This window comes from Adiantum capillus-veneris, chromosome 28 (genome assembly GCF_014529385.1).
Source record: "Adiantum capillus-veneris isolate H3 chromosome 28, ASM1452938v2, whole genome shotgun sequence".
Lineage (NCBI taxonomy): Eukaryota > Viridiplantae > Streptophyta > Polypodiopsida > Polypodiales > Pteridaceae > Adiantum > Adiantum capillus-veneris.
In genome coordinates, this window is record NC_140958.1 from 18,824,624 (window position 1) to 18,846,165 (window position 21,542).

Sequence of the window (21,542 nt, forward strand, 5' to 3'; positions counted from 1 at the left end):
GACAATTGGCAATGATTGGACTTATTTCGTAGGTATGTGAAGCAAAAAGCCGTCTATATTGCTAAACCCTCTTGCGCTTGCGCCACCTTGAACGATATGTAGCAACAAAAGAAAAAAATGCGAGGGAACTCTAGATGAGCTTTTCTCAAGCCAATCTAGGGAAGGGAAGGAGAATTGGCTGATTCTGCAAAGGCTCTTTTGATCGAGATAGATATCATTCAAAAACACCTCACCAAAGTTTCTCCTATGTATGCTCGCCTGTTTGAAAATGTAACACCGACCCGTAAATGTATCTGTCAAACATGTTTCTTGATCCCATATGTAACCCCTTTTTACCAAGCTCCGTCTCACAAAAACTGTAACTTTTACTCCTTTTTCTAACATAACTCTCGAAAAAAAAATCCTACTCTCTTTCTTTTACTTTAAATTAAAAAAAAACAGTTTTTAGTTGTGCCAAAAAAAAGGCAGTCCCGATTGACCGAAAAATGATGTTGCGTCGGCAATACTATCTCGTTGCGCTAGCGCGCTCCTATGCAAGAGCGGCCCCCGCAGACACGCTCTCGCGTGCGTTGCTTCCTGCAGTTTGAAGGGCCAAAACACACACACACACACACACACACAGTCTCTATAAAGGGAGTCTTTGTTTCTTCTTCCCCACCCAGTTTTCTTCGGGTCAATCGCTATCCCACTAGCAGGGTGGGGGTGAGCCTTCCTTCGGAAGCTCAGACAAGATCGTGTTGATGGGCATGCTATGAGAGCACGCAGCAGAGCAGCTTAGCTGAAGACACGCCACTGAGGTAACTATCTCTATCTGCCTGCATTTGCTAGGTCCATGAAGGCCTGCGCGTGCACGTGTGTGTGTGTATGTGTGTGTGTGTGTGAGAGAGAGAGAGAGAGAGAGAGAGAGAGAGAGAGAGAGAGAGAGAGAGAGAGAGAGAGAGAGAGAGAGAGAGAATTGAAGCTGTGTGATACATGCTGCGAATTTCTTTGCATTCAGATGTGAAGCATGGAGAGGAGGGCAACCAAGCCGAGCCCTCCAAAGCGAAGTCCAGAGAAGGCGAAGGGTACATCCGAGGGCTTTCAAAGGACATTTCATGGGTTTTCTTTCAGAGCTCTTATACGATCATTCTTTGCATGCTCCGGATCTGGTGTAGAATGTGGTGATGATCCAGCTATATATCAGGACCATATTGCTGTAAAAAAGCCAGTAGTTTCTCCAACCAGGCCATTAGATTCATCTGAACAAAGACACAGGAGACATTCTTCTTCTCCCAAGACTACTCCTCATGTGCAGCAAGAAAGCTTGATAGCACTAATTTGCACTGACTTGAAACAATTGGAGGCAGAAAATGTTTGCAAGGACCCGACACATAATTATGCTTCACCCGATTCTGCAAAAAAGAATTCAGATAGTCCGTCTCTTTCTAACATTTCAGAACCATCTACCATCTTGTCTGAGAGTCTGCGAAGCTCACTGTGTACGCATCTCCCAACACTTGTTCGAGGGCGTGAGTGGGTGCTTTTGTATAGGTATCTCTATCTCAAGTTTCATGTTCAGCTAGTACTGATTCTTTGTATTGTTTTTTTTAAGAATTAATTTGTTGGTGACCAGTACTTGGAAGCATGGCATTTCTCTTCGTACTCTTTGTCGCCGTAGCACTCATATTTCTGCGCCTTACTTGTTGGTGAGTATGCATACACACTTTTTTGGTAATGCGTTACTGGTTTTACTTAAACTAATTAAGCTTTGAAGAAGACTTGCTAGGAGCCATTCACAGAAATTGCAGCAGGTTAGAGTACTTTATTTTGAGCATTACAGATGCTCATTGGATTGTAAAAAATGTAGAGAGTGATGATTTTGAAAAATAATTTGTATTTGTATGTAAGGTCGAGACTTGAACATTTGGATCTAGAATTTTGGCTCATGAATGGAGAAATGATCTTGAGTATAGAAAGATTTGGCGAGGCTAACGACTGGTGAGGTGTCACAGGACCATGAATAATTTGACCATGTCATTTTTTTTGGCCTACATAATGCCTTAGCAAAGCATGGAACTCTTGGGAGCAATTGTGGACTGTTAGAAAAAGCTTGTCGATTTGGGTCACATAGCAAGCTAATGATGGCAAACCTTTTTCTTCTGAGAGGGACATTAACTAAGCATCGTTTTATGTCCATGTAGGCCACTATAAGAGATAGTTGATGTTTGTTTTCTATTTCTATTAAGAGGCACATTGAGTGGTGGGTGGCACACGCTCTTTCTCATCCTTTTATGTAGACCATTGTTATTTTCCACCTTCTTGCTTCGAGCTTTATATGCGAAAAGGCAACTGCGTGACAAATCTTGCAGTTTGAATTTAGCATAACCTCAACCGGGGCCATGATTGCACTTAGCCAGCATCTATCAAGTAGAACTGACCATGGCATCTAAGTAATATGGAAAGTATGCCTAGAATCAAGAAAATTAAGTGGCACCATAGCGCCACTCTTGCAATTGCATGCCCAAGCTAGTGTCTTGTCTGCAATCTTGAATCCATAGTCATGGTCTCTATTCCTGAAGTAAGTGATCCATTTACCTTCCACTGGTCGACCTTTAACATGCTTCACTATGGTCTATTCCAACGTTTTTTCCATACGTTTGCATATGGCAAATACATACAGGTATGGAAGTATGTTTCAACCCTTGAACTTGAAACATACTTGACCCTAATTTTTCTTGACGAAAATATGGTTATGGATGAATGCTGAGTAGTCATTTGTCGTGTTTTCCAACTTTGGCATTTACTTTTTTCAGGCGGTTGAGGACGGCAAAAGTGTTGTTTTTGGTGGCTTGTTAACGGGCCCCTTAAACCCTACAGCAAAGCCCAAGTTTCAGGTTTTTTTTTTTCTTTGCAACCACCCTTTTTTAAGAGCCCGCAAGGATGAGGGCTAGTTGCTTATGGAAGCATTGTTTTTGTTGGGCAGGGAACACATGACTCGTTTGTGTTTACAACTGCGTCTGCTGATTTTGGGGTTTTCCGCACAACAGGTTTGACAAAACCTGGTGCTATGACCATTTTTCAAACTCCCATTGCATGCATTGTAATCACAGCTAGTGCACTTTCTTGCCGTTTCTTCCAATCCAATAAACGTGCTCTCTCCTTTCTCCTCTTCTGTTTCCCTTGCTCCTATAGCTAATCGAAACTCCAAATTTTTGCGTGTCTGTTTCCATTTCCTATTCTATTTTCGTTCCTTTTCCCTGCTTTCCATAACTATGAACAGATTGTCCTCTTTTCTCTCTTCATATTTCTGTCTCTCCCAGGCGCCAATCGGTATTATCAGCTTTGTACAAATGATATGCTGGGACTTGGAGGTGGAGGCACCTTTGCATTGCGGCTAGATGGAGAGCTGTAAGTACTCCTTATTTTTGTGAGTTTTTCCCCTAAACTTTCCTGGAGAGAAGTGTGATTGCCTCCTATGATTGTTGACTTTGTATAGTATGCATGGCTCAAGTGGGCTTAGTGAGACTTTTGGAAATCGTTGTTTGTCCCACTCGCAAGAATTCAATATCAGACATGTGGAGGTACTTAAATCTTGTTGCGACAGAACGTCTGCTGTTGTTCTCGGCTGCTTACTTGTATTTTCTTTAATTGTTAGCTATGGGGCTTTGCACATACATCAAAGTATGTACCTGAGAAGGCTCTTTATCGTCCACGAGGGGATCCGCCTGGAATCTGCAGGTATTAATAGATCGATCCGGTACTAAAGCGGCCGATCGCTACTTCACATTTTCTTGGTCATTGAACCTATGCTCGTCAAGCTCACTGGTGTTTCTCAGAAGTAGTAAGGTTTTCCCCTCTTCAAGCTAGTAGAACTGGACCAGGCTCCAGCGAAGTCCGTTTTGATTGAAATGCTGTTTTAACGAAGTATTCCGCCAACCATCACATACTCATTTTGTGCACAACCAAGACGAACATTGACCTATCACTCTTCCAATTGGGATATGTCTTGACAATACCATTGGCTCGGTTAGTGTGCGTGTATAGTCCTCTAATAAGTTCCATGTCCTTCCAATAGTGGGAGATGCAGAGAAGCCTTCAGAAAAATGACTTACATGTCTTGCAATAGTGGGAGATACAGTGAAGCCTTCAAAAAAAGACTTATCTCATGCTTCCTGAAACGGCTCAAGGACAGACCTTGTACATACACTGTTTTTGCTCTGCACATACTGCCTATGCAGTTGATTTCAGTGCTTTGTGAGAAGAAGCCTTCTTTGGGTTCAAAATGTGACAGCATATATAGAGATGTACATTGATACTCAGCTGCTGCTAACCAAGAATTGCTTGCTAGAAGGATTCATCGCTTTTGTATCAAAATGCAAATGCATACATACAAGCTTCAAATTGTAATGATGTGTCTTGTTCTACACAGTTGTATACTTGGTCCAGTCCAAAAATGCAAGATTTGTACTCATGTATGCACAGAAATAAAAACTTTGTACTCATGTATACACAGAAATAATCTTGATTTGACGCATCGAGGCATTTATTCATTTGTAATTTTTGTATCATTCAGTCTAAAGGTCAATCTCATATGTTGATGCTTCAAGCTGAAGCAATCAATTGGCTAATAAAATTCCTTCAGCAGGCTCATTCATCAGTATATTTGAGTTATTGTGGAAAATGATATTTAAATTTCTATCACCTTCACTAACATATGTTAAAATTAAGGCAGTACCGACATGTTTTACCATCAATGAAGAAGTCGAAAGATGAGACCAAAGAACTCTGTATTCTATAATCACAAAGAGGAGGGGACTACATCTGTACATTTAACTGATTTCTTTTTTTCTCACATTGTGTTGGTAATTGACAATTTGTTTCAATCTTGTTCTCTCTTGCTCAAAATTTATCCAAAGAGATGTATGTGATCAATTTGCATATTTTTAGCCATAAAGAGGCCTAGACGTAAATCATGGACATCCGTAATTTTTGCAGTGCTATGAAATTTGACAAGGAAGAGAGTGGAAACTTTGGTTAGCTATTCTACATAGCTCTAGAGATCTCAAAAAATGTCCTTTTTGCAACGAGTTATTTGCCTTAAAAACAAGCCCCCATATGCAAACCTCAAGCTCCTTTACTTGATTAGCCACCACGTAAAGAGAGAAAGTCTCGAACATATGTGCCCTCCGATCTTCCTCTTTCCTTGTTTATCTCTAGTCTTGTACCATGAGAGGACCCTCGAGTGTGTTTTTTTTTCAAGGAAAAAAAATATTTCACTTCTTTGTCAAACTTAATGGAGATTTGTTATATTTGTCATGTCTTATGATATTAAGACTAAGGAAGAATAATATATCTACTTTGCAATTCCCTTTCTAGGGTCTGTAAATAATGCATTAAGTGGAGGTGGACATAAATAGCAAGTTGAAAGTTGTAATTTACACGTACATTCTTCTTATAATGAAATAATTTACATAAGGGGATTGTGTACCATTGTATATCCTAAGATTATATAGGTATAAAGTTTTACTTTTGGAGCAATTAAAAAATTAGCTTTTAATGATATAAAACTCCACCGATAAGGATAGGTATAATAAAATAATCTACCTAAGGGTACTGAAATACAGTTTATATCCTAAGGTTATATAGGAATAAAGCCTTACTTTTGGAGCAAAGAAAAATTACCTTCTAATAAAATTACCTTCTAATAAATTAAAATCAACCGATAAAATAAGGTAAGGTATGATAATTTTGTGCACAAGTAACCCACTAATAACAAAGGAGTGCACTAGTTGGCACTATGTATGTTATTTTGAAGCCATTATTTTGAAACTTTTAAGAGTAGACTCTAGAGCCATTGGGCCAGTGTAAATACACACACACACACACACACACACACACACACACACAATATCAAAAAAAAATTAAAAATATTTCAAAACCTCTAAAATACAAAAGTGAAGGATGACGGTGTAGAAAATGAAAACTCTAGTCATGGTAGGGGGAAGTTAAAGAACTTTGTACTTGCTACGTAAATGTAAAATCTTCCCTCAACCCTCTTGTCTTCCTACTGTTACCATATACATGTGGTAGTGATGTGTGTGAACACACTAGGACCGCCGGGGCATTTTTTCCCTCTTTAGGAGGTTTTTCCCCCCGTGCATTGTATATACGCCCATCACTCTAGGGCTATCTATCTTTCCATTGCACACTAAGTAACATACTCTCTATTGTGTGCCTTGAGCTTCCTTCGTCTTCTCCAAGCTGTGTGTGTTTCTCTGCAACCCTAATTCCAACAATTGGTATCAGAGCAGGTCACGTCCTCCCGGGCTTAGTCGCCAGCTGCTCCAGCACACGCCTGCTCACTTTCTCCGATTTCAGTGAGCTTTGGCAAGCGTTCGCAGGTCGACAAATATTTTGGGAAAGCTCAAAGAGCTTGGTCTGCTCAGAATTTTGATTTGGGCTCATTTCGGCCTCCGTTTCCACTACGGGCAGTACTGCACAGGTTATTTCGTCATTTTGTGCAGATTTTCTATCAGTGCCGTTTTCTGCATAACAGGTGCCTTATAGTCTTCTACGGTTTGTGCTATATAGCACAAGTTGTTCCCGCTCCATTTCTCCTATTTTCGGGCAGTTTTCACATCAGGTGCAGCATTTACCATGGCTGACAACAACAACACAGATGTGTTCAAGATGTTTGCTGCTGAGGACAGGTTGGATGGGGACAACTACCCTATGTGGGCTTATATGATGCAACACGTTCTTGTGTCAAAAGGTGTCTGGAACATTGTGCAGGGCATTGATGTACGTCCTGGTTCTGAAGATGTAGGCGATATTGAGGATGTTGCAGGTCTTGCTGCAAGGATTGCAGCTGTTAGAGTTGTTTTGCCTACAACAGAACAAGCTCGTTGGGATGTTAAGGATGCGCAGGCTCATGCATTGATTGCGTTGTCTGTGAAGCGCACCATTATTCCTCACATCCGTTCAGCAAAATCTGCAAAACAAGCTTGGGATATTCTAGCAGGTCTTTATGCAAGCCGCAATGAGGCTAAAATTGCTTTGCTGCGTAAAGAGCTAGAGTCGAAGATTATGCATGAGGAAGATGATATGGACACTTTCCTTGCTAGTGTCAAGGATATCAATGAGCAACTCATTTCTGCAGGTGAAGTCATTTCTGACAGTTCCCTTGTGCAGACTGTTCTTGATGCCTTACCAGATTCCTACCAGACTTTTGCTAGTACTTGGAGATTGATGACCCAAGGAAATCCTGAAGTTGTCAAGTTTGATGCATTATGCACATTGCTGTTGCAAGAGTCACTTTCTAGAAAAAACAGGACTAGGCAGCGTGCAGTTGAACAGGCTTTTATTGCTTCTCAAAGAAAGGGTGGTAACAGTAATGCAGCCACTTCTTATGGTTTTGCTGCGAGTGGAAAAAATTCTGTTCCTAATGCTTCTGCTGGCAGCACTTCGTCTGGCAATTCTGGTGATAAGGGCAAAAAGAAGATGCGTTGCCATTATTGTAAAGCCAATGATCACTTGATCAAGTCGTGTCCTAAGTTGAAGGCCAAAGAGGCTAAGAAGAAAGAGGGTGGTTCCACTGCAAATGCTGGTTCCACTACAAATGCAGCCATTGTTGAGTCTTCTGTGAAAGGAGATTGTGATGCTGATGTTGATGCAGAATGGGCTTTTAGCGCAGAGTGCACTTACAATCCTGCTGTCCATGATGCATGCTTGTCAGTTGCTGCAGATTCACATGTGTGGTATTTCGACAGTGGTGCTACAAAGCACATTACCTCACATCGTGAATTGTTTACCTCTCTCGAGTCTGTCCCTCATGGGAATTCAGTCACTTGTGCCAACAACGCCTCTTATCCAGTTCAGGGAGTTGGAAAGATTGTGCTCACTGCTGCTAATGGCAGTTCCTTCACACTTGTTGATGCACTTTATGTACCTGGGATCAAGAAGAATCTATTGTCTGTATCCGCACTTGCTAGACTTGGACTTGTAGTCAAATTTGTGGATGACAGATGTACAGTTCATGATCTCAGTTTTGGTGATGAAATTGTTGCATCTGGGCTTTTGTGCCGTGGGCTGTATAAGCTCACTTTGTATGACAAGTGTGGACAAAATTTTGCAAATGCTGTTGTAGATTCAAGGGCTATTTCAGATGCAAAACTTTGGCATGCACGTTTTGGTCATCTGAATTTTGCCAGTTTGCTGCGTTTGCAGAAATCTGATATGGTTGCTTCTTTGCCACCTCTTGAAGCACCTATCAAACATGTTTGTGAAGGCTGTATTCTGGGTAAAATGCAGCGTTCTAAGTTTCCAAAGGATGGTTCAGTTAGGGCCACATGCAGGTTGCAGCTTGTGCATAGTGACGTTTGTGGGCCCATGCAAACTCCGTCCTTGGGCAATTACCTGTACTTCGTGACTTTCATTGATGATTACTCCAGGCATGCGTGGGTATTTCCGCTTAAAGCGAAGTCCAAAGTTTTTATGTGCTTCAAACAATTTTTGGCTATGGCTGAAAATGTCTCAAAATGTACTATGGGCACCCTCCGTTCCGATCGAGGGGGGGAGTATATGTCTCATGAATTTAATGCATTTCTGGCTAGTCGTGGGATAAAACACCAATGTACAGTGCCTTATACACCTCAGCAAAATGGTGTTGCTGAGAGGAAAAATAGGTCACTAACGGAAATGGCACGATGTATGGTCAAAAGTCAAGCTTTTCCGCATTCTTTTTGGCTTGAGGCCATCATGTGTGCCACTTATGTACTTAACAGGTGTCCTACGAAAGCTTTGCAGTCTATTACTCCATATGAAGCATGGCATGATAGAAAACCTTCTATTGAGCACATGCGTGTTTTTGGCTGTTTGGCATATGCTTTGGTGCCACAAGTGCAGCGCAGAAAATTGGATGATAAGGCTGTCAAATGTATTTTTGTTGGTTATAGTGCTGAAAGCAAAGGTTACAGGTTGTATCATCCGCAAACAAAACGTATTTTGGTTTCACGGGATGTAGTGTTTGTGGAAGATTCTGTTCAACCCTTGCTGTCATGTACTAGAGACAGTAATGTAAGCTCACAGGACATTTATGACACTTTGTTGCCTCTTTTCAGTGGTGGAAATACGAATGTAAGTTCCAATGAGGCAAATGTACAGCCTATGGGGGTTTCTGAAAATGTTTTAGAACAGCCTATTACTGATGCAGATGTACATGATGTACTTGATGAGGAAAGGGCTGAAAATGAGCAGGCTAGAGGTATGCCAAAATGGCTGGTGCACACTTTGCGTGACAGTAAATTGGATGCACCTTTATCTAGTCGTACTCGTTCAGGCTCTCGCCATGCATCTTATGCATCAGATTGTTATGCTTTGGCTGTGTCTAGTTTACATGATGTTGAGGAGCCTCTGTCTTTTGATGAAGCACAGAATTCAGAAAATTGGATTGCTGCCATGAAATCAGAATATGATGCACTTATAGAGAATGACACATGGACTTTATGTGATTTGCCTCCTGGCAAAAAGGCCATTGGTACGAAGTGGGTTTACAAGTTGAAACGCAAGCCGGATGGTGAGATCGATCGCCATAAGGCTCGACTTGTTGCAAAGGGTTATGCACAACAAAAAGGCATAGATTATGAAGAGACTTTTGCTCCCACTTGTCGTATGACTACTGTGCGTTTTCTATGTGCATTGGCAGCTCATTTTGGTTGGGATGTACATCAATCAGACATTGTTACTGCTTTCTTGAATGGTGACATATTTGAGGAAGTTTATGTAACGCAGCCTCGCGGTTTTGTCATAAAAGGACAAGAGGACAAAGTGTGCAAATGTAAGAAGGCTTTGTATGGGTTGAAGCAATCTCCTCGTGCTTGGTATGAGAAAGCTGACACTCATTTGGTTAAACGAGGCTTTCGTAACAGTCCAACAGAAAGCACATTGTATGTAAAGCGTGAGGATGATGTATTTCTCATTGTGGTTCTTTATGTTGATGATTTGCTGATCACTGGACCAAATGAGAGACATATTGCTGAATTTAAGGCTGATTTGAATGCTACTTTCAAGATGAAAGATTTGGGGCTGTTGCATCATTACTTGGGTATACAGTTTAAGCAGTGTGATGGTGGTATTGCCTTGTGTCAGAAAAGTTACATAGAGACATTGCTATGTAAGTTTGGACTTGAGGATTGCAAACCTATTGCCACTCCCATGGAAACAGGTTTGAAGTTGAGTCTACATGATGCTGGCGATCCTGCTGATGTCACTCTTTACCAAACTACTGTTGGCTACCTCATTTATGTATGCAACACGAGGCCAGATATTCAGTTTGCAGTCTCGTAGGTCAGCAGATTTATGCATAGCCCAGGGTCTAAGCATTGGCAGGCTGTCAAGAGGATTTTCCGCTACCTTAGTGGCACTTTACATCTTGGCTTGTTTTATCCCAAGGGGGGATCATTGCCGCCAGACTTACATGCTTTTTCGGACTCAGATTGGGCTGGTTGTTTTGACACGCGAGTGTCCACAAGTGGTTTTTGTTTCATGCTTGGCAGTTCATGTATATCATGGTTGAGCAAGAAGCAACCTACTGTGGCCACTTCGAGTTGTGAGGCTAAGTACAGGGCAGTCTTCACAGCTACGGTTGAGTGTGTATGGCTCAGACGCCTTATGGCTGACTTGGGTGTTGGACAGGACACTGCCAACACTATCTACACTGACAGTCAGAGCGCATTGGCAGTTGCGAGGAACCCAGTTTTTCATGCTCGCACAAAGCACATTGAGGTGCATTACCACTATGTCAGGGAGAGGCTCTCAGCAGGAGAGATCAGCTTGGCTTATGTGCCAACACAGGACAACCTTGCAGATCTTTTCACAAAGGCATTGTCTCGTGAGAAGCTTGAAGCTTTCCGCAAAGCTTTGGGCTTACTCCCCTTTGTGGACTGATCCTGTCCTCAGGGCATGGCACTTCCCTTTACTCATGTGCCAGCTCTCGTTCACCGCATCACTCCAGGGGGGATTTGTTACCATATACATGTGGTAGTGATGTGTGTGAACACACTAGGACCGCCGGGGCATTTTTTCCCTCTTTAGGAGGTTTTTTCCCCCGTGCATTGTATATACACCCATCACTCTAGGGCTATCTATCTTTCCATTGCACACTAAGTAACATACTCTCTATTGTGTGCCTTGAGCTTCCTTCGTCTTCTCCAAGCTGTGTGTGTTTCTCTGCAACCCTAATTCCAACACCTACAAGGGGTACATCACAACTTACAAGCATTGCTCTAAATTTGTGCACTCCAATGATTCAACAAACTATATTGTGTCTCAATCTTGGAGTGACAAGGGTAGCAAAAATATTGCAGTGCCAAGGTGGCTTTGGATTGGCAGGTGAAGGAATATCTACAAGCTTTATACGCTTACGAACCTTTCAAATAATTTGTATGCACCAATGGGTGGTTTTCAAACGTGTTGTTATTTCATGTATGTCAAATTTATTGTTGATAAATAAGTTTCTATCAAATGAATAGATCACTCTATTGTACCTCATGTTGTATTTGGAATTGAACATTGGCTTGGCAATGAGAGTTGTCAAAGCGAAGACATTCCCTCATGTTCTGGTTGTCACCCCTATTATCTTAAACCCTAGCGCGGGGCTTCACCTTTCAAAAATACCTATAGCATGTGTGCTCAAATGGTATTTATAAACTCCTCTACACCCACATCGCCATGATTTAAAAGAACCCCTTTTCTTTCATAAACTAGTAACTTTCTTTAAAACCTTCATTTTTAAGCCCTCTTATACATGTAATTATATAACAATTTTAAAAATAAAAAACCCCTCCAAGTGAACTCATGTGCCACACTTACACATTTTGAGGTGGACCCCTCGAGAACCCTATGTTGTTTGGGAGGCACTTGTTGTCGAAATGGATCTCGAAACACAAGCAGACACACATGGATCCAATGAGTCAAGCATGCACTATTCAAGCATAGCAAACAATTAGTTTCCACGTCAAGTAAGTTGTTATACAAGTCCATGCACACTACTCCTTAATCAAACATGAGATGCTTATGAAAAAAGTGACTAGAGGAGAAAACTAGAGAGATTAGCCTCTAATTAAAGTTGGAACCAACTTAACCACATGCACATATAAACAACTATGAAAATAGAGAGACAAATAGTGGAAAGAGAGTGAGCATTACCATTATTTAAAGCCCAATGAGCAGGAAGATGGACCCCATAGCTAGGGCCACACACTCTTGAGTTAACTTTCATACCCAGAAAGTCTACACACAATGAGAGTTCTTACATTTGTCCTTCCACACTCTGCATAGTGCCTTGCATACTTAGGTTTTCACATGCATTTCTCGGGCACCCGAGGCCTAGACATACCAATTTGCATCCATATTACAAGTTGGAAATCTCGATGAGCCTGTCTTCACTTATACAATATTACATTGGAAAAAATAATTTGGGATGTTACAATAATGATCATATTGATAGTAGAGTATGTTCAATCCTTGATGCATCTTTGCATTTGCACTTCATTTGTTTGTAGCTCTTTATTTGTAACCTTGGCAATTCTCCATTAGCTTTACTGGAGGTAGTATATAGTCTCTTTTATCAATCCTAGAGGTCCTCTTCGTAAACTATTGAAAAGTGTCCATGGGGATTGGAAGCTTGTTCAGAGCTTGAACCATCTACAAGTTGATAAGATCTGACATAGAAGCTTGAGAAATTTTTATCATTGTAGGTCTTTGTCAGTCCAAAGTTTAGATGTTGGTTGTTGTGTAGGGTGGCTATGGAAGATATGTCCATTGTAGATGGCTTGGGCCATCTACAAGTTGATAAGATCTGACATAGAAGCTTGAGAAGTTCTTATCATTGTAGATCTTTGTTAGTCCAAAGTATAGACATTGGTTGTTGTGCAGGGTGGCTATGGAAGATATGTCCATTGTAGCAAAATAATGGCCGGTGTAGTGCTCAATATTGGATATGGGTTTTGTAAAAGATTAAAGAATAAAAAATAATATGAATGGTAGGTCAACTCTATTTTTTCTTTTTTTGAAAAAAATAACAACCAAGTATATAGGCTACCGAGATGAGTAGCCATGCTGTCTACTTTGCTACCCTAGCAGATGTTTTAGAAAAGTAAGGTGGCCAACTAGCTTATACATTGCTATCTTGAGGGTGTTTCATTTGACCTAATCACAACTTGCTTAGAGAAGGTAAGAAAAGTGGTTTAGTTCTTGGATAGAATTGGTGTTGTGCCAATGTGAACCAAGAACTACTTCTTCCTTTTAGTTTAATAGCCAAGTGGCTTGCCGGACAAAACCACTAACCCATCTACTAAATTTATTATTCCTTATCTATAGAATAAGAAGTTAGTGAGAGAATACTCACTACTGAAATCCACCCACACTGCGTGCCTCTTGCTTCTCCACCGCACACGCTCCCTTGAGGCTTCTTGTCATAAAACCTAATCTCTAACCAACCCAAATGATTTTCTCATATTAAACTGATCATTTAATGTGGGAGAATAGATGGGAACACAAGGGTTAGAATATAAACATGTGCTTATGGGTCTATCTCAACACGGGGCCAATGGTAAAGGGGTCCAAATGGGAGATCATCTATCAAAGAGCAAGGCTAGCTAACGGAGCTTACCTTAGGGTTAGCTTCATTAAATAACTCCAATGGTTAGTGTTAATAGTACTTTGACCTTGGGTAATCTAGGGCTGTGCTTGAGGTGGGAACCCAGGCCCAAGATTGAGGTGCTTGTCGTGCTTGCTGACTAAGGTTCTTGAGGTGGTAAGATGTTCAAAAATCATATCCCTACACACAAGAGGGGGGGGGGGGGGGGGGGGCTCATTGTAGGGGCTAGAGAGAGAACACATCCACCCTCACACAAGACAAGCTTGGTACAAATAAATCAAATCGGACACTTGTCAAGCTTGTCTTCATGTTGCCCTCATGGTGTGCCTAAAGCCTATTGGTTGGCCTCCCAAGGAGTCCAATGATAATTTAGTCAATTTAATTAATTGTCTATGCATTTATCAAGTCCTCTCTCTCAAAGGGGAAAGGGGGACACTTGTCCCTAGGCTACCCTTGTTGCTTGATATGCACTAAGCCTGTGATTGGCCAAGCTTGAGGAGGTCCAATCATATGCAAGATAATGCTAGAAGAGGGGGTCGACCAAAGCAAGGAGGGGGCTAGCTTGGGGGGTATACTCTCCCCCCCCCCCCCCCCCCCCCCCCCCCACACACACACACACACACACACACACACACACACACACACACACACAGAGTGTGTGTGAAGTGCAAAGTGAAAGAGCTTCATCTTCTTCTCCAAGCTAGTAGAGAAGTTGAGAGCCTACACCAACACTCTTTGCAATGGAATGCAAATCCAATCAAGAGCCATGCTTCAATGCTTAAGCTTTCCATCTTCTCCATCTTCATTACTATGCTATTATGTATGCTAGCAAGAAGAGTGATAATAAGTGAGGAACTATTTCTTTTTCCTATGAATGTTTCTTCTTCCTCTTCCCTACCCTCGTTGCCCGCTAGCTCTCTCCACCTTTGAAGGTGTTTGAGACCTTGGGATTGAGGCTGGGGATAGTTAATGCTTTTTACAAAGTCTATGTTATGCTCGTGTGATGCATGAAGCTTTCCATCTTCCGTGCATCACCTAGGTCACAAGGAACATAAAGATTTTATTGTACCCAGTCTCTCTTGATGGGAGAATCTATAATTCAAAAGCCTATTGGAGGGGGGACTATCTCTACATAAATCCGGTCCTCAACTATTGTCAAGTTCTCTAAACTCTCTCTCATGCAAAAGTATTGTTCATGCCAAGTTAATTAAGTATGATGGTTAAGTTGCTACCGCTAAATAAGTTCACCCTCTATGTTCTCAAAGTAGTCTCACAAAAATTCTCTCTTTAATTCTCCTAATTCTGCTATTCTCAAAGTTCATAAGCCATTTCCATTACATTGGTATCAGAGCTATTGGTTTCTCTTTTATTTCTTAAGAAGAGAGGTCCTTAAGTTGTTCATGAAAGGTTGGGACTATTTATTGCAATAGGGTAAGTGGGACAGGGATCTATTATCTTGGTTGATAAGGACTTAGTTTGAGGTACACCATTGGGAACTATAGTATTGATAATGGAGCCTCTCGGGGCTTGCCTTTGGCTTAACCATTATTGGGCTACAAGAAAGCTCAACAAGAACCATAATCAACTCAGTAATTTAGACCCTCTCCACTAGTCTTTGCAATCAACAGTGTCTAAACCACGGGTGTGGCTGCTTGAAGACTGATTTTCAAAGGTAAAGAAGAGTAGCGACTAAGGTTTTTGAGGGTATCAAAGCACAAAGTAATTCCATACATAAGTATAGTTAGCATGACTGACAATAACCAAGATAGTAAATTGAACATTGATAACTTTGATTTTGCACATGAAGGTGCTAATGATGATGCGCCCATGTTTGTCAATTATCTTGTAACTAAGTTGCAGCAAGCTATGGGCAACCTTGCTTTGCAAGCCGAAGTTACTCAACAACTTCATGCTTATGGAATTTCCCTTCCTCTTTAAGAGGAGAGAGAGCTTAGGAGGCCTCTTGATGAGACCCCCAAAAAATGACTCTCTCCCATAGGAGAGGCGGAATCCAAAGAACGAGAAAGTAATGAATACCTAAGTTCCTCTGAAGATGTGGCTCCACGAAGACGACGATCTCCAACTCCTCCAAGAGGAAAAGGTGAACCCACATTCCTTCCTCGTCACTCCGAAAGGAAAGAGAGGAAACAAAGGAAGAAAAGGGTAAGAAAGAGGTCACCCTCTTCTCCTTCTTGTTCACCTTCCTCCTCTTCCGATGAAAGCTACAACTATTCTCCTATGGAATACAAGAGGAGAGGACATCACAAATCTTACCCTACATGTGGCGAAGGTCATAAAAGCTCAAGAAGTTCAAAGAGGGAGGAAAGAGTTTCTCTTTTATCACCTATGATGGCACCTTTGATGCTACTGACAAAGTATTGTCCTTCATCCAATAATTTGATGCCCTTTGGAGATGAGGGCTTCACAAAGTCCTCCAAGCTACACCATGTAGCTATACACTTCCAGAAACCGGCTTGTCAATGGTGGGCTAGCCTTCGTGGCAACGACAAAGTCCCAAAGATATGGAGAACTCTATGAGTTTCAATCATGAAGCAATTCCTTGCAAGCGATGCAAAGGCAAAGTGCTTACTGAATGGTGGAGTTTGAAGCTTCTCTCCCATGAGTCTATCCCAAATATGTAGACAAGTTTTGGGATTTACATCTCAAGGCTACTGTCTTTCAAAAGATAGAATTCGCCAAGCAAAAGCAACAATTCTACGCGGGATTACCCGAAGATATGGCCAAGTATGTCAACTCTCAATGTCTTGGTTCTAGCACCAAAGTAATCCACGACACCATGGTTGCTTCACGCATCAATTTCCAAAAAGGGGCTTGAAGAAATATCAAGCCCATGGAAAGAAAAGACAAAAGTGATGCAAAGGGGAAAATCAATGCCCAAAATTCTTTCCAAGAAAATTCCAACACCAAGAACAACAACAATCGGTCCAAGGAGGAGGGAGTTTACAAAGGTAAAAATAAACTCTCTCATTAGGAGAAAGTTGGACTCACTTTTGGGCCCTGTAAGAAGTTCCACATCGGCTTAGAGAGAGAAAATGAAAATGTTAAATTGTGCATTTTATGTGATACTTTTTTGCGCCAACAAAAAGCCAAAATGACATTCTTTAGTAGGTAGCCACCGTATTTATCATTCTTATCCTTTGTTCTCTTGTCATGAATGCAACTAACCGTATGATCAATAATTTGAAATGCCAACTTACAAGCGTTCCCTCCAGAAACATAAGCCACACGAACTCTATCAACTCTAAACATGAGAATATGGCCTTCCCTCCCAAAACCTGAGATATTTCATGAGTTTCGAGTGTCTGTCTATTTCTCTAACAACTCTAGGAATGGAGAACGCTTCTTTTTCTGATGAAAACACCAATTTGAACTTGCAATCCTCAACCCCTTCATCTTTAACAGTTACCCAAAGAAAGAACACACATCATCTTCATGTTGATGTATTGCAAGAGTACGCACCATTGTAGAAATGTAGGAGGTCTCAACGGGAGAAAGAACTTAGAAGGACAAACAAGGAACATCATTTGGATTTGTGGACCGATGGGTCTATTTATCCAAAGGATCCTATGACAAATGCGTCACCTCCCTTTGCTAATATCATTAACCTTTTACATTTCACAGGCGATGGCAAGGATGGGCTATTGGGATACACCGAACATTTGGAAATGAGAGGATTCAATACGGAAAGGCAAAGAAACCTCCTGGCGATGAAGAACATGCAGCTGAAGAAACTTAATGAAGCATGCTCTCGAAAGATTTCATCAAACAAAGAGACAATCCAAGGCCTTGAGAAGAAGGTCACAAGTTTGTGAGAGAAAGACACCGTGCTTGGTAGTCAGAAAAGAAAACGAGATCTGTGCAACATGGAGAACATGAAGATTGGTAGTGGTGGCCTGAAAAAATGAATACGAGCTTTAAGGTAACTCGAAGTTTGTTTCTACTTTTGTATCTTCAATGTGCTCCACTAAGAAACGGATACACTTCCTATACATGATTATAACGCATGGTGCTTTTTTTGGCAGGTCTTTACTGCATCCAAACTCGAACGGTATAGGCTTCAATGCCGGAGTGCATTACAACTGTCTAGTTCCAAAAGTAGTTGAAGAAATGATAACTCAAAAAAAAAATCATAAGTTGAAAGGGAGGCTCCTTACCTCCTTCATGAACGAGAATCAGTTGGAAGCAATAGAAGTGCAAGCAATACTTGATGAGAGTGGAATCTCGTAGATGGGATACATGGCACTCTTCAAAGCATTAGCTAAAAAGTCTCAAAATAAAGTACAGGGAGGATTATTGCTGCCAAAGCCATCACATGTAAAGGCTGCTCGCTGGCACGTAAATGATGAGGTGGTTGAGAAACTTGGGTCATCATTCCATATTGAAGTAACGTTCTTAGGCAAGGGCGGCAGAGAGGTATAGTTTACCGAGCACAACAACCTCTTTGTTGATCTTGAAGCATTGAAAAGGTATGCAGTTCACTTCTTTGACATCAATCACAAGGAGTGCGATGGGGTTCTCAAGTTTGTTTTGAAGCTCAATGAGTGTGAGGTCCTGAAGAAAAAGAAGCTGGAGAGAGTCACCATTACCCTCATGAACATAGCTCTGGATCCATCAATAACGAAAGAGGATCCACGATACTTCAACGTGCAATCCAAAAACAACATTCTAACTCTAGGATCATTTCAGGTATACTTAGTTCACTCTATAATAACAAAAATATTGATCATTTGGTTGTTGATTTTATGTTTTTGTTTTTCATTGCAGGTTGATAAGGAATATTTTGAAATCCTCGATTGGATTTTCAGTCAAACCCAAATTCCTTCTATCATTAGTAAACAAAGAAATGAAGTCGTTCTTTTAGTGGAAGGATTTGGTGACTATACAATGGAATGATACATCGCAGGTGACCTAAATGATACATGGCAGGTGACTTAAAGACTCTTAAGTGTATGTATAACATAACACAGAGAGCAGATGTGGCAAATCCATGCTTATATTGCATGGGTGATGCACAATCTCTTGAGAGTGCGCAATGGAATAGAGCTCCCAACAGATATCTTCAAGATAAAACTTTTAGGCCAGTGCTTGATATTCCTCTGAGTAGAGTTTACGTCTGTACACTTCATGCACTTTGTCGAATAATTGAAAAGGTGGTTCATTTGTACATATGTTTTGCATGGACATTAAAGCCGAAGAGTGAGTCAAAAAGAGTGATCAAAGCATTAGAGGGAGTGCTCTCAGACATTGGTTTGCATGGAGGCAATGTAAAAATTGAAGAGGACCCTAAGATGTCTCAAAGGCGTTACAAGGTACCTAGGAAAGCATCGATAGGCGGCGTGAAGGCCAGAAGGTTTCTTGGATTTAACCTCAAAGATTCAGATAGAGAAGAGAGGAGAAACCTGTCCAACAAATGGAAACAGTTACGCAAAGTGGTTAAAGGCAATGCTGGTGGTGGAGCAATCCAAAATCACAAGGCGAACATGTGGAAATCACTACATAAAATTTTCCGCTTCGTTGAGCAACATTCTTGAGACCAAAGTAAGTTCACATCATTTCAAGAAGCCTTGCTGGATTGGAAGAAGGCTTACCTTATAGGGTGGGGTGGCCAACATATCACACATTACATGGTGGGTTAGCATTCTACGTATACAAAACAAAATATTAAATTGTACTCTACTCACCATTTTGTTTTATTTCAATGCAGCACATACTGTTCAACCACGGTCCATATTTTGCCAACAACATATGACTCACTAACAATATGGTCCACACAAGGCATGGAAAAAACCCACTACATGGCAAGAATAGGTTACTTTAAGCACACTAGACATGGGGGAGGAAAGGATAAGGCCAATATCCTATTAGAGTTACACCAATGGACTTATAGATGACTAATTCATAGAGCAAGGTAGAAGGAGCTTCTCTATTACACGGTCTTTACAACACATCCACAAAGAGAAGAAACAAATGGCTTGGGGAAATTCAAATGCAGGGGAGCGCTATGCAAGGTGGCAAAAGTCACGAGTCAGGAGCAAGAGAAGATGGACCTGAGCCCGTCGTTTTTATCCTCTTCGATGCACCTCCTTCTCCCTCACTTTGTACCTCTTTGATGTGCAAGCTCTGTAGACGAACTCGCTCCTATGTTGATGGCAGCATCCCCATGAGAATCAAGCATCTTCTTTCCCTAAAAAATAGCCGCTTATTGTATTCTGCTCTGGGTCATCAACCCTTGCAGCTAGAGCTTGAGCTGTGTAGGACATGAAATAGGGGGCTCTGAGTGCTTGGCACCCATACCCAATGCCAAAGATGCGTAGAGCAAACTGTTTCTCAATCAGAATTATTCTTTTTGCGTTTAGTGGGAGGGGGTGCCCACCACACAATCTTGTAATAACTTTCATTGCAAACAGTGGGAGATTTGCATTGTCCTCGGACTATTCCTTGTGGTATATTATGATCTACAAAAAAATAGTAAAACATTTATGGGCCTTAAGTGAGATGAGTACAATTGCCAAGTACTTGAATTGTTTCTACAAACCTTTTTGTGGTTGAAACGTCTGATGTAGTGAGACAATGCCGCATCCTTGCCTTGTACTCCAGTGACAAGTCCTTGCCGTGAGCCTCCCACTCTTCTAAGGAAACTATCATCATAAACTAGCACCTGTCAACAAAAAGATTGATCATGATATTTTATCACTGGGCCATCTCCAATTCCATCTGAATGACTTTAAAAATTACCATCTGATTCTCGTCCATTTCCAGCATCGACCTTCCCCACAAGTGAATAGACTGACTATTCATTACCTCAGCTCTCAACGGAGTTGTTTTGTTGTCGATTAAAACTGCTCATCTGTTGGCAAATTGGCCTCTCTGAACTTCACTTCATTCAAAATTGGTATGTATTTGGTGTCATAACCAAGCGAATATTGACCCTGGAGTATCCCTCAAGGTCTCTATTCGCTTGGTTCTGTCCCATGCGCTAATGTCATAAGAGGTGAAATCACTTGAGTCAGAACCAGGCAAATAGGGCCCCCAAGAATCTCCAAAGGGCCCTATTCGCTTGGTTTTGAACCAAGTTGAATTTACAATGTACCCACGTCCATTGGGAACAAGTGGATTGGAACCTAGCATTTAATGTTATTAGTAAATGCTCTATATCCTCGCCCACATCGTCTGTCTCCAGGACTATGGTCCCCATGTATGAAAGAAAAAGCAATCCAAAACTACTATTCAAAATTGGTATGTATTTGGTGTCATAACCAAACAAATATTGGGCCTGGAGTATCCCTCAAGGTCTCTATTCCCTTGGTTCTATCCCATGTGCTAATGTCATAATAGGTGGCGTGACTAGAGTCAGAACCAGGAGAATAAGGGCCCCAATAATCATCGAAGGGCCCTATTCGCTTGGTTCTGACCCAAGTTTAATTTACGTTGTACCCACGTCCATTCGGAACAGGTGGATTTGAACAACGCATTTAATGTTATCAGTAAAAGATATAAAGGCCCACTCACTCACTATACCCAAATATAGCATTGAATAACAACTCAAGCATGATCACATAAGGAGTAATTATTCCAACCATGTGGTGCGAGACTTCTAATCTTACCCTAACGAACACTCTTGGCCCTTGGAGTGATGTTCCCCTTGTGCTCTAACCCCGTAACGCAGTGGCTTCGGTGCGCACACAGTTAACAACACACATGTGGGGGGGAGGGAGAGGGGGAGAGAGAGAGAGAACCTGTCTCTGCAATATCCACTGTCGCCGAGTTGGATGGTGATGTCGCAGGTCGCTGAGCACAAGAACCAGAAGGTGGCTAGGAGGAAGAGGAAAAAAAGGCAAAGGCAAGGGCAATGGCGACGCGGCAACAAAGGACTCAAATTAGTGGA

The 21,542-nt window shown here is 41.5% G+C and overlaps 1 protein-coding gene across 1 annotated transcript; it reads left to right on the forward strand.

Moving 5' to 3' along the window:
* The first annotated feature begins 514 nt into the window (after window positions 1-514).
* LOC147420141 (uncharacterized) lies at window positions 515-4,523 on the forward strand. Its single transcript, XM_086504868.1, has 8 exons — window positions 515-797; window positions 998-1,530; window positions 1,613-1,685; window positions 2,793-2,873; window positions 2,963-3,026; window positions 3,300-3,387; window positions 3,476-3,560; window positions 3,635-4,523. The coding sequence occupies exons 2-8, from the start codon at window positions 1,007-1,009 to the stop codon at window positions 3,722-3,724; spliced, it is 1,005 nt and encodes a 334-aa protein (XP_086360994.1). The 5' UTR covers window positions 515-797; window positions 998-1,006; the 3' UTR covers window positions 3,725-4,523.
* The last annotated feature ends 17,019 nt before the right edge of the window (window positions 4,524-21,542 follow it).